The sequence below is a fragment of the Kogia breviceps genome, chromosome 2 (assembly GCF_026419965.1).
Source record: "Kogia breviceps isolate mKogBre1 chromosome 2, mKogBre1 haplotype 1, whole genome shotgun sequence".
NCBI lineage: Eukaryota > Metazoa > Chordata > Mammalia > Artiodactyla > Physeteridae > Kogia > Kogia breviceps.
In genome coordinates this window covers 147,189,409-147,201,703 of record NC_081311.1, presented here as the reverse complement: position 1 = coordinate 147,201,703, position 12,295 = coordinate 147,189,409, and the positions used below count along the sequence as shown (strand labels likewise).

At 37.9% G+C, this 12,295-nt stretch overlaps 1 protein-coding gene across 2 annotated transcripts; it reads left to right on the top strand.

Moving 5' to 3' along the window:
• The first annotated feature begins 43 nt into the window (after positions 1–43).
• On the top strand, positions 44–10,666 carry FKBP7 (FKBP prolyl isomerase 7). 2 transcript variants are annotated; one of them, XM_059051941.2, is made up of 4 exons: positions 44–2,072; positions 3,135–3,286; positions 7,986–8,116; positions 10,319–10,666. In XM_059051941.2, the coding sequence occupies exons 1-4, from the start codon at positions 1,822–1,824 to the stop codon at positions 10,478–10,480; spliced, it is 696 nt and encodes a 231-aa protein (XP_058907924.1). In that variant the 5' UTR covers positions 44–1,821; the 3' UTR covers positions 10,481–10,666. The 2 variants fall into 2 exon arrangements, with proteins under 2 accessions (XP_058907924.1, XP_058907923.1); XM_059051940.2 differs by having other exon boundaries at positions 1,736–2,072; positions 7,983–8,116.
• Positions 10,667–12,295: the final 1,629 nt, after the last annotated feature.

The following is a 12,295-nucleotide window of genomic DNA, read 5'->3' as shown; positions in this document are numbered from 1 at the left end:
CTTGTCCCAGGAAACCCCTCCCCGGCGGCGGGGCTGGAGGAGCGGGCGCGGCTTGCTGCCACTCAGCCGAGCCGGAGGCTTCGCGAGTGGGGCGGACTGGAGCCGTGACTCCTCCTCATCCTCCCACAGACCCTCAGCTGGCGGCTCTAGGCTCCCGCTCTCACCCCGGACGCCGAGCCCCGGACCGACGGCTCCCCGCCGGGAACTAAGCCTCAGGGCCCGGGACCGGCGGACTCGGATCTGGCTGCGTGCGCAGCACCCGGGCCGACCCGAGGACTAGCCGCCCCGCCTCCCCCACCCACGTAGCACTCGTAGGCCTCTCAGGTTTTCCTGTAACTGAGCCTCGGGTCTTTCTGGTGGTTGTTTTTTTCCAAAAAAAAAAGCTTCCTATTTATGTTTCCTTCCTATCCTACTCCCATTCAGGGGGTCCGAGAAATTATCTTCTAGGAAGTCCGTGTGCCATTGAGAGTCCTCCGGCAAGGAACCGCGAGGGGCCCCAAGGAACTGTCACCACGCCGACAATGAATCTTAGCCACAACTTCATTTAGAATATGAAACACATAAGCAATCGTTGGACTTTATTTTAAAAATGAAGGTTTTCTCTAGCCTTTATGATTTTTTAAAATCCTGTTTGTAAATGACCATCCCCTTGTATAATTGAGAATAATTTTCAGATTTCTGGAATTTCACAAGCATTAAGCAAAGCCGATATAAGCAGGCTCAGTGCTGCGGCTTTCAGGCTTTTAGCATCACTGAGGCGGAAAACACCTCCCCTTCCAGAGCCTAATCCAGGCCTTCGCTGAGGTCCTTCTGGTTTGGGTAAAAGTTTTGGGGTATTCGCTTGGAAATACGGCGAATTGACGGATAGATGGACAGATGGAAATGTATTTAATAAATCGAATACCTATAGTTAAATGTTAATGATAGAAACCAAGTAGTGGACATAAGGCCGCAGTGATGGGGTAGTAAAATTTATTCTGTATGTTGTAGAGTTCTTCATGCTAAAATGTTGTCGGTGAGGATATAAGGCTGGCTTTGTGTCGGACTTGGTCAAATCCCTGCTGCGTATTAGCCGTGAGACTTTAACAGAATGCCCAATACTCAAAATTACCTAGGTGGATAATTACCTATGTAGCAGAGTTGGTAAGAAAAGCAAAACTGTTAAGAGCTTTACCCGCACTCCTAGAAGCCCTCAAATCAAGGGCGACCGCGAGTGGTGAGGGAAGGAAATGCAAACCAGCAGCCGGTCCCGAATCGCTGGAGTCGGCTCTGGGGAACAGCCGTTAAGCCCCCTTCGGGGAGCAGCGGTACGTCTGTGTACTAGTGTGTGGCTTAGCCTGGAACCTCTTAATGCATGACACTTCGACCCCGAGAAGGCGCTTCAAAGACACCGCAGAAACAGAATGCCTTCCCCGATGCCCACCAGTTCTCTAGGGATCTGAGGAGACGCCTTTCATGCCCAGAAATGACAATCGTATCCTCGGACTACGACATCCCATCAGTCTTATTTCCTCTTTTGCCAGTTTCAAAAAGACGTTACTATCGAATCCTGAGGAAACTGTAAATTATGCGGACTTAGTGAGGAGATGCGGTGCAAGTGTGGAGTGTTGCCTTAGCGACTGAAGACAGCCAGCCAAAGCGCTAGATACCACCAGGAAGAAACCAGCAGCCAACGTGCAAAAATTCCGCGGCTGGGCGCGCCTCAGGAAAGGGGGCGGGGCCACGCTTCACCCCCGCCCCCCGCCTTTTACGACGTAGGACAATGCCTGCCACGCGTCGGAACTAGGCTGTTGGCGCGGCCACCCCACGCCAGTGACACGCATGAGGGAACGCGGTGGTCATCTGGGGCCGACTCTCGGAATCATGCATTTCTTATTTAGGTTAATCATTTTCTTTTATCTGTGGGGCATTTTTACTACTCAGGGACAAAAGGCAGAGGAGAGCATAGAGAAAGTGAAAATAGAAGTTTTGCATCGTCCAGAAAACTGTTCTAACACAAGCAAAAAGGGAGACCTGCTAAATGCCCATTACGACGGCTTCTTGGCTAAAGACGGCTCGAAATTCTACTGCAGGTAGGAAATTATGCGAACAGCTCCCACGTCCACTTGATGCACTAAATCTAGCCTCCCTCCACCAACCAGAAACCTAATTTGTTGTTTGATTGATTTGTTCTTGTTTTTTAACAGCGAGAGTTCAGCCTTTTATTTCTAGGGGGAAATCAGATTTGATACAATATTTCCCTATTATATGGAATATTATTTTAAATTACTGAAAATGTTGGCCCAAGAAATTATTAAAAATACACACATCCATACACTCCCCCTACCACCACCACTACCCTTGGTACCTATAGAAATAAGTCAAGATACTGTTTGTAAGAATGTTCACACTTTTCCTTTGCTGTGGATTGGAGCCTCCTTACTGAGGACTACACAGAGTTGTTCAGGAGATATTATCTGGCCTTCAGAGGGACGATATTTACTGGCTGGAGGCCACTTTCCAGCTGTATCAAGAAGCCACTACAATGACTTTCTCTGGTGACTTCCGGACCCTGTGTCCTGCCTGCCCCCGCATCCCACCACTACTTACTCTGATTTAGTTGATGGTTTATTACTCAGAGGTAGAATGCCTTTTCTCCTTCTGTGCTATTACCCTATAAAAATACAATTGGGGAAAGTTAGTTCTTTGCATCTAGAATAGAGAAATTTAATAAGAAGAAAAGATAAAAATTTTAATCGTGGTTCAAATGACTTTTTGAGACTAAACCTGTTCCATTATTTTTCAGAACAAACCCAGAATGGTTAAATAAGTCATTTGGACAATCCATGCAACTAGTTAGGGGCAGGAGACCCATTAAAAAGTTAACTGTTGAGTAGTTTTTGTAAAGATGACAATAAAAAAAGAAAATGAGATGACTCCTAATGACTAGCTTTGGGCAAATCATACCTCTGTCTGGCTATTACGAGGGAAGTTTGAGCCAAACACCCCACTAGGGGGTTCAGAATGAATCTTAATATAGGAAAATAGATGGTTAGAGAGGACTCCAATTTTAAGTTGGAACTAAACTCTCAGCTGTATTTTAAAGTTTGATTTTTCTTGAAATCAACTTACCTAGGTGTTGTTTTTAATTATAGCCGGAAACAAAATGAAGGCCACCCCAAATGGTTTGTTCTTGGTGTTGGACAAGTCATAAAAGGCCTAGACATTGGGATGATGGATATGTGTCCCGGCGAGAAGCGAAAATTGATTATACCCCCTTCATTTGCATATGGAAAGGAAGGCTATGGTAAGGTGTTTTAATATGTATATCTCTAAGTTATATTTAAAAATAAATCATAGACTTCGGGTATATAGTCAAAAAATCAAAAGCAGACTCTCAAAGTTAAATAAGATAGAGAATATAGGGTCCAATAAACTTTAGCTCTATCAAGTCCAGTCATCATTAAAGAAAGAGAAATTAAAACAAAAATGAGATACCATTTTCACCCATCAGATTAGCAAAGACATAAAAGTTGGCAAAGATATGGAAAAAACAGCAGTCCCATGCATTATTGCTGGGAATGTAAATCATTCGACCTCTTTAGCAATTTCTATCAAAATTTTAAATGCACATATCCTCTGATCCCATAGTTCCATTTCCAGGAATGTGTACCAAGGTACATCTTTTTTTTTTTTTTTTTTTTTTTTTTTTTGCGGTACGCGGGCCTCTCTGTTGTGGCCTCTCCTGTTGCGGAGCACAGGCTGCGGACGCGCAGGCTCAGCGGCCATGGCTCACGGGCCCAGCCGCTCCGCGGCATGTGGGATCTTCCCGGACCAGGGCACGAACCCGTGTCTCCTGCATCGGCAGGCAGATTCTCAACCACTGCGCCACCAGGGAAGCCCCCAAGGTACATCTTAAAGAACATATATTGCAGACTTTTTTGGGTAGCAAGACTGCAAACTACCCGAGTATCCCTTAGTAGGAAATTAGTTAACTAAGTTATGCTATATCTATACAGTGGATTATTGTGCAGCCAGTAAAAAGAATGAAGTAGAGCCATATATATTAATGTGTTAAAGATAAAATGGGATAGAATATATTCCTGCAACAAATATTTATTGAGCATCAATGGCAGGCTCTATTCTAGGCACTGAGCATGAAGCAGTGTACGATGCAGAAACAGTTTCTTAACCTCAATGAGATCTTACATGTGAGAGGGGAAATTTCACATATGCATCATGTATCTACATAGACTATCTAAAACATACACCATCTGATGATATTAAATGTTCCTGGGAAGGAGGCCTGAGGGTCAAGGGTAAGGAGATTTCCTCTCATCCTGTAATATATTATACTATTTAAATTTTTTACTGTATGCATGTACTAAATTTTTTACTGAAGTATAGTTGACTTAAAATACTATATTAGTTTTAGGTATAAAACATGGTGACTCAATATATTTATAGATTACACACCATACAGATTACAGTATTATTGACTGTATCCCTTCTGCTGTATATAACAACCCAATTGGCGGGAATGTAAATTGGTACAGCCACAACTGAAAACAGTATAAAAGTTTCTCAAAAAATTAAAAATAGAACTACCGTATGATCCAGCAATTCTCCTCCTGGGTATTTATCTGAAGAAAATGAAAACACTAATTTGAAAAGATATATGCACCCCAGTGTTCATTGCAGCATCATTTACAATAGCCAAGATACAGAAACAAGTGTCCATCGATGGATGAATGGATAAAGAAGATGTGGTACACACACACACACACACACACACACACACACACACACACAGGAATATTACTCAGCCATGAAAAGGAATGAAATCTTGCCATTTGCAACAACATGGATGGACCTAGAGGGTATTATGCTAAGTGAAATAAGTCAGACAAAGAAAGACATGTATTAATTTTTCCAAAATTAAATTTTTAAAAATCACTAAAGTTAAAAGTGTAGCAGAATAGAGAAATTTTTAAGAGGGGAAAATGGGCAGTGTGGCAGAGGGCCGGTTCCTATATTGCATTCTCAGTTGGGTCCTTGCTTCCTATTGCTGTGTAAAGACTATAAAGATTTTTTTTTTTTGGCCACACCCCAGGGCTTGCAGGGATCTTAGCTCCCCGACCAGGGATTGAACCCATGCCCCCTGCAGTGGAAGTGCAGAGTCCTAACCACTGGACCATCAGGGAATTCCCCAAAGAAAGAATCTTTACCTCCTCATTCTATTTAGAGCCCTTCTTAACCCCACATATTTGAAATATTTAGTATATAATTAAAGTAATTAAAGATTTTCTACAATGAAATGTTGTCTTTACTCCCCAATATTTCATTGAAATGGCACACCGTCTTTAAGGCTGTTAGTTTACCCATTAGGCGGAATGGTTCCCTCACCTATTCTTTCCAGCAAGAGTAGGGGATCACTGCCCCAAATTGGATTGGAGGGAAGTTAGTGGTACAAGTCAGATCCAGTCAGATTTAAAGCTCCTAAGGAGACAGTTCCGGATAACTACAGCTTCACTTTCAAAGCTTTTCGCCAATCATTTGGTTCCATCAAAACAGCTCCCACAGAACCATAATTAGTGTATCCTATTTTTAGTTGTAAAGGAACCTAGGAGAGGGAGAGAGAATTGAAGATAAATTGAATGCAGTCTTGTCCTAAAAGTGCTGTCATAGGTTGAGGTCAATTCTAGGCAAAATGATATAGGCAGAGTTTGCCTTTCAGTCTCCTTAATCTCATTTTCAGAGTCTCTCTTTCTCTCTTGTACATACCTCCACATTCTGCCTGCTACCAGGGCACCCACATCTCTCATCAATAGGTGCTCATCTTGGGTCCTGTTACCCTGTGACAAATGTGTACTTATTTTATCCTTTTTGTAAACTAATTTATGCTTAGATACAAATGACTACCCAGTCTGCCTAAGCTATTAAGAAGCCAGACCCTTGCTACAAAAATGTAGAAATTTGACTTGAAGTTAGTTCATATTCAATTTGAGGTGTCTTCAATAAATATATTAAAATAATGAATCTCACTAGTAACATCACCAACACCTCCACTTTACAGGTAAGGAAACTGAGGCCCGACAAAAGTGTGTTCTTTGGAATGTAGTTAACTGCTTGTTTACCTGCATTATTTATAATAGCTTACTAATAGCTTGAATTCAATTGTTTTAAAAGCTGCTGTGTATACCATAAGTAACTGCTTAACAAACAATATCTTGATTGAATAAGCTTTTTAAAATAAGTTGTTATTAAGACCTAACATTGGCTATAACTTTATTTTAGGTAGTACTTGAAGAAGTGTTTTCCTGTGCGCAATATCTTTGCCTAATGTCACAGAGCACCCCTGCATGTCTTGAAATGCATGTGACTTGTTAGTGCTTTAATTAACAGTACATGTGGTATGTATAGATTCTTTACATTAACTCCTAATTCTTTGATCTGCTTCTCTAAATACAAGTAATTCTATAGCAAATGCATTTTTCTCTTCTTTATACTGTAATTTTTTAGTAAGATAAAACTTAACTGGCAATATATTCTATGTTTACAGTAGAATTTTTGGGAAACTTAGACTTGTAATATTTTTTAAGAAATTTGAATTTGTGTTTTGAATTTGTTTTTAATTATTGTCAGGAGAAGTTATTTTTCTGTCATAAAGAGGTCTTAACTGGACAGAATAGGAATGGGTTTTGTAAAAATGATCAATCAGTCAATCAATCTCTAGCTCTTTTACTATAAAGTCAGGTAATATGTGGTATGTTGGTTGGGATGGTCACATTAGTCATGTAATATGTGGGCAGATTTTTCTATGTCCTGGCTTTGGAGATCACTGATCCACTTATTTTGGCTGTAACTTTCAAGCTTTTTTCTTTGGATTATATAAATACTTTAGCAAGAATTCTCCACTTTTTCATTTAAAAAATTATTCTTTGCTTCAAAGAAAAAACTTAGCCATTTTTAAAATAAGTGATGGAGGCCATTCATTCAACAAATATTTGAGTAACTATAATGTACTGGTTACAGAAGCCGCCCAGTGCCTCTTAGCAAGTCATTTCTGTAGGTCATTTTTATGAATGGCCATCTGAAGTAGCCCATAGATTGCTAAAGTCATCTGTGACATCACTTAATAGATTAACTTTATTAAAGAGAGCTATTTAACATAATACTTAGAAGGCTTTTTTGTGATTATAAATTTCTTCATGAAATTGTTACTCGTTTATTATGTCATCGCACTATTTTTGTCTATAAAGAATTTGAAAGACATGTATACTAATACATATATTTTATTCATACTTCCAAATAACTGAACAAAATCATTTTCTAAAAGATACCTATCTTTGAAATTGTTCTGCCTGTGAATTTCTTCTCTGCATTAGCTCTCTCCTGTATAATGTTGGGGTATATTAATAAAAAATTACATGATTTAGGGCTTCCCTGGTGGTTCAGTGGTTAAGAATACACCTGCCAATGCAGGGGAGACGGGTTAGAGCCCTAGTCCACGAAGATCCCATGTGCCGCAGAGCAGCTAAGCCTATGCGCCACAGCTACTGAGTCTGTGCTCTAGATCCCGTGAGCCACAACTACTGAGCCCACGTGTCACAACTACTGAAGCCCATGTGCCTAGAGCACATGCTCTGCAACAACAGAAGCCACCGCCATGAGAAGCCTGTGCACCGCAATGAAGAGTAGCCCCCACTCGCCGCAACTAGAAAATGCCCACGCACAGCAACGAAGACCCAATGCAGCCAAAAATAAATTAATTTTTAAAAATACATGATATATATTTATTTCAATTTAATCAGAAATAATGGTCCCCTGGGTCTTTAGAACTGACTTGGTTTGAAGACATATGGAAAAAGTGTTCCTAAGAAATACTTAGCAATTTTTATAAATATGAAATAATATAATCATAATGCTATAATGGCTATTTGTAAATAAATATTTGAACATTATCTTCATGTAAGTTAAAGTGTTAAAATTTACACCTTTAGCAGAAGGCAAGATTCCACCTGATGCAACACTGATTTTTGAGATTGAGCTTTATGCTGTGACCAAAGGACCACGGAGCACTGAAACATTTAAACAGATAGACACGGACAATGACAGGCAACTTTCTAAAACTGAGGTAATTCAAACAGATTTCATGTGTACAATCTAATTTTTTGTCACATCTGTGTTATAGCTGTTATTTTTACTTCTACCTAGTATGGACTGATTAATTTGCTTTTATAGAGCTGGTTACAAAAAAACTAAATTCCAAGAAGAAAATGTACTTTTTTAATGTAAAACTTGAAACTAAGTAAGACTGTTTAATTTCCTTTCTCCCTGCAAGAGGGTCATTAAAATACCAAACTAATCTCTACAAGGCATTTCTGGCATCTAGCCTACAGGAGAAGATCTTTTAAGCAGCACTGTAGGAATTTGTAACTGGGCAAATAATTCCCACCTCATAGGATTGTGAGGATTACATGAGATTATTAAAAGAGCTAGGAAAAATTTGAACTGTGTAGCCCAGAAAGTTGGTAAACAGGGTCCTGGAGTTCAGTTACCTAGCTTCTGCATCCTTAAAAAGCTAAAAATAGAGTTGTCATGTGATCCAGCAATCCCACTCCTGGGCATATATCCAGACAAAACTATAATTCAAAAAGATACATGCACCCCTATGTTCATAGCAGCACTATTTACAATAGCCAAGACATGGAAGCAACCTAAATGTCCATCAACAGACGAATGGATAAAGGGGTGTGTGTGTGTGTGTGTGTGTGTGTGTGTGTACACACACACACACACACACACACACACACAGGAATATTACTCAGCCATAAAAAAAAGTGAAATAATGCCATTTGCAGCAACATGAATGGACATAGAGATTATCATACTAAGTAAAGTAAGAGAAAGACAAATATCATATGGTATCACTTATATGTAGAATCTAAAAAAATGATACAAAAATGAACTTATTTACAGAATAGAAATAGACTCACGGCCATAGAAAACAAATTTATGGTTACCAAGAGGGAAAGGAGGAGAGGAGGCATAAATTGGGAATTTGGGATTAACAGATACACGCTACTATATATAAAATAGATAAACAACAAGGACCTACTGTATAGCACAGGGAACTATATTCAGTATCTTGTAATAACCTATCATGGAAAAGAATCTGAAAAAGAATAGATCATAGATATATAGATATTTGTATAACTGAATCACTTTGCTGTGTACCTGAAACATTGTAAATCAACTATACTTCAATGCAAAAAAAAGTGATAATAAATAAAATACCCAGCCTTGTTTAACACTATCTCTAAATCATTGTGCTTTGCTCTCTTTAGTTATTATATGTATTAATATATGATTTATTTGTATAATATACATAATTTCCAATAGAAATATAATTGAGTTACATACATAATTTTAAATGTTTTAGTAGCCACATTTTAAAAAGTAAAAAGAAACAAGTGAAATTAATGTTAATTAATTAACTTAATATATCTAAAATATTGCCATTTCAACATGAAACCAATATAAAAATTATCAATGACATTTTTTATTATCTTCAAAATTTGTTGTGTATTTTACCCTTACAGTAGCTTGTCTCAATTTGATCTACCACATTTCAAGTGCTTAATGGACATATATGGCTAGTAGCTAACCATGTTAGGGTGTGCTTATAATGTGTCTTTGCTTAGAGAGATGTCATATAGAAAAAAGGGAATACTTCAGAATACCTGTTCTTTATTTGACATTAGAGAGATGATCATAATTTGTAGATTGGGGGAGAGCTATAGAAGCATAGAAAAATTAAGAAAATTTAATTTTATTTCAAAACCTGTAGTTGGGTTTTTTATTCATTATACATATTTATTATTGGATTGGCCAAAAAGTTCATTCGGGTTTTTCATAAGATGTAACGGAAAAACCCAGACGAACTTTTTGGCCAACCCAATAACTTTAGAGATTATAGAAATGCCAATTTGGATTTTATTCACTAATGGAAATCCTTAAGAGGGAGTTTCCTTTGATAATGTGGATAGTGTAGATTAGTGGAAAGCATTTAGTTTCAACAAAATTCAATTCAGATGTTAGTCTCTGAGTATGTACCACTAACCACCTATAACCTTGGGGGAAGCTAGTTTGAAGATCTGTTTCTCTTCAGAAAATTGCTTCAAAGGTTGAAAAAAATAAACTTCAAATAGCTTTTTAAATTTTTGTATCACTTATTATAAGCAGTCTTAGATATGAGTTTATGTAAACATTTTCTCAAAGTTGCTGGAAATTTCTTGTGATAATTTTGTATTAAAGAAATATTATTTTGGCCTAGATAAGTCATTACCTGAAAAAGGAATTTGAAAAAGATGAGAAGCCACGTGACAAGTCATATCAGAATGCAGTTGTAGAAGATATTTTTAAGAAGAACGACCATGACGGTGATGGCTTCATTTCTTCTAAGGAATACAATGTCTATCAACATGATGAACTATAGCATATTTTTATTTCTAAATTTTCTTAGCTACTTACTGTACTTTATATGTAAAACAAAGTCACTTTTCTCTGAGTTGTATTTTCTGTTTTTCCCCCATGAACATATTTTGATCCCTTCAATACATGTAATTTTGGAATAATAAATGTGAGGCTGTTTTGCAAAATTTAACTTTCAAGTAAGGCATAATTGAGTTTCCTATTGCTTTATTCTGTTAACATGAATTGCAGCACCATAAAATCGACCTCTGCATCCTAGTGGGCAGCTTTTCCCCTTCAGGTTATAGGAGGACATCTATGTCAAAATCCACAAGCTCTTCCCAACTCTAACCTTAACAGCATGTATAGTTATGTAAATATCCAAATTTTAATATTTAACATGCCCCTTATTTTTAAAATATTTAATAGGGACCCAGGAATTAACATTTCATTTGTTTATACATTTCACAGCATTATGGATAGTAGTATATAAAAATCATAGGACCAAGGAATCTTCCTTTAGTATGCATGCAGGAATGTATTAGTTATATAACTCTGTCAGAGAGCCTCAACACAGTCTCTGTACTTTTTGGTGCAAGTTTCTGGCCTTAGGTATTTGTTCCAATGACTAATGTTTGAAAGACATTTCATCAGACCAGAGGCTTTGTGCCTCTATCTTAGAGCAGGCATCATAAAGTCTGTACTGCTCTAACTCTTGCATTCCCTCAGACATCATTATATGCCTCTTCCTTCTCGTAGGCCTTTATATCTACCATCCCTAACTCTGTCTTGATAGTTTTAAATTGATGCTACGCTATTTCTTAGTCTCCCTTTCTCTAGGTATCTCTATCCTATGTCACTTCTCACAATGTTCTTGTTATTAACCATGAACGAGCATTACAAATTGGCATGCCATCAAGTTTTTGATAAATGTGTAGAACTTATTTTACACATGAGGATATCAAATGAGGATGCATATGAGGATATAAAGTGCCATGGCAATTTTGTGTCATGGTCAAATCATTGTGGTCCAGCATGTTGAGAAAAAGAGGTAAGAGATGCTGTAGAAAATCATGTTGGTACCCAAGAAAGGACACATATTTATTGGACCATGTAAGATTTACTTACTGTGTATGTAGAAAAGTGTGGTTAGGTAGTAAATAGCTCTATTCAAAACAATTGAGTTCAAAACAAAGTATTTTCCATTTTCTGAAACTTGCTCTTTCCAAACCATTGTTCACTGTTCATCTTTTAACCTCTTTAAATATACTGCTAGAAATCCTATAATTTAAAAGTATAAGGGCAACACAAAAACCACTAGATTAGTGGATATCACATATGCATAGCAGAGTTAGACACTTTGTAAAATAAAAACCTTTACTATCTTTTCTTTCCCCCCAATATTTCTTCATTCCTATACCCAATTTTATAACTTCTCCTCACTTAATCATCAACTTTCATCCCTTTACTTCCCTCAGAAAAACCTGCTCTGTTCAAGTAAACTAAGTTGCTAATACAATATTATGTCTTGATTTGGAAACTGCCCCCATTGTCTATATCCATATTAATAAAAGTCACTAGAGGTTTTTTTGATCGGTATACTCATATTTGTGCCTGAATCATATACTCTGCCCAAAACAAAAATACCAGGAAGGCTATATATGGAAATTATCCTATGATACAGACTTTCTAATTCTAACCTTTCTGTCCCATTGTTTTCATACCAAGTGCTTTTAAACTTACTTTTTTTGTTTTTTATTTATTTTTGGTTGCATTGAATCTTCGTTTCTGCACACAGGCTTCCTCTAGTTGCAGCGAGCGGTGGCTATTGGGCCCAATC

Coding starts and splice junctions, on each gene's coding strand:
- FKBP7 (XM_059051940.2), top strand. CDS start 1,822: ATGAGGGAACGCGGTGGTCATCTGGGGCCGACTCTCGGAATCATGCAT. Junction 3,287..7,982: donor ATATGGAAAGGAAGGCTATG/GTAAGGTGTTTT, acceptor TTACACCTTTAG/CAGAAGGCAAGATTCCACCT. Junction 8,117..10,318: donor GGCAACTTTCTAAAACTGAG/GTAATTCAAACA, acceptor ATTTTGGCCTAG/ATAAGTCATTACCTGAAAAA.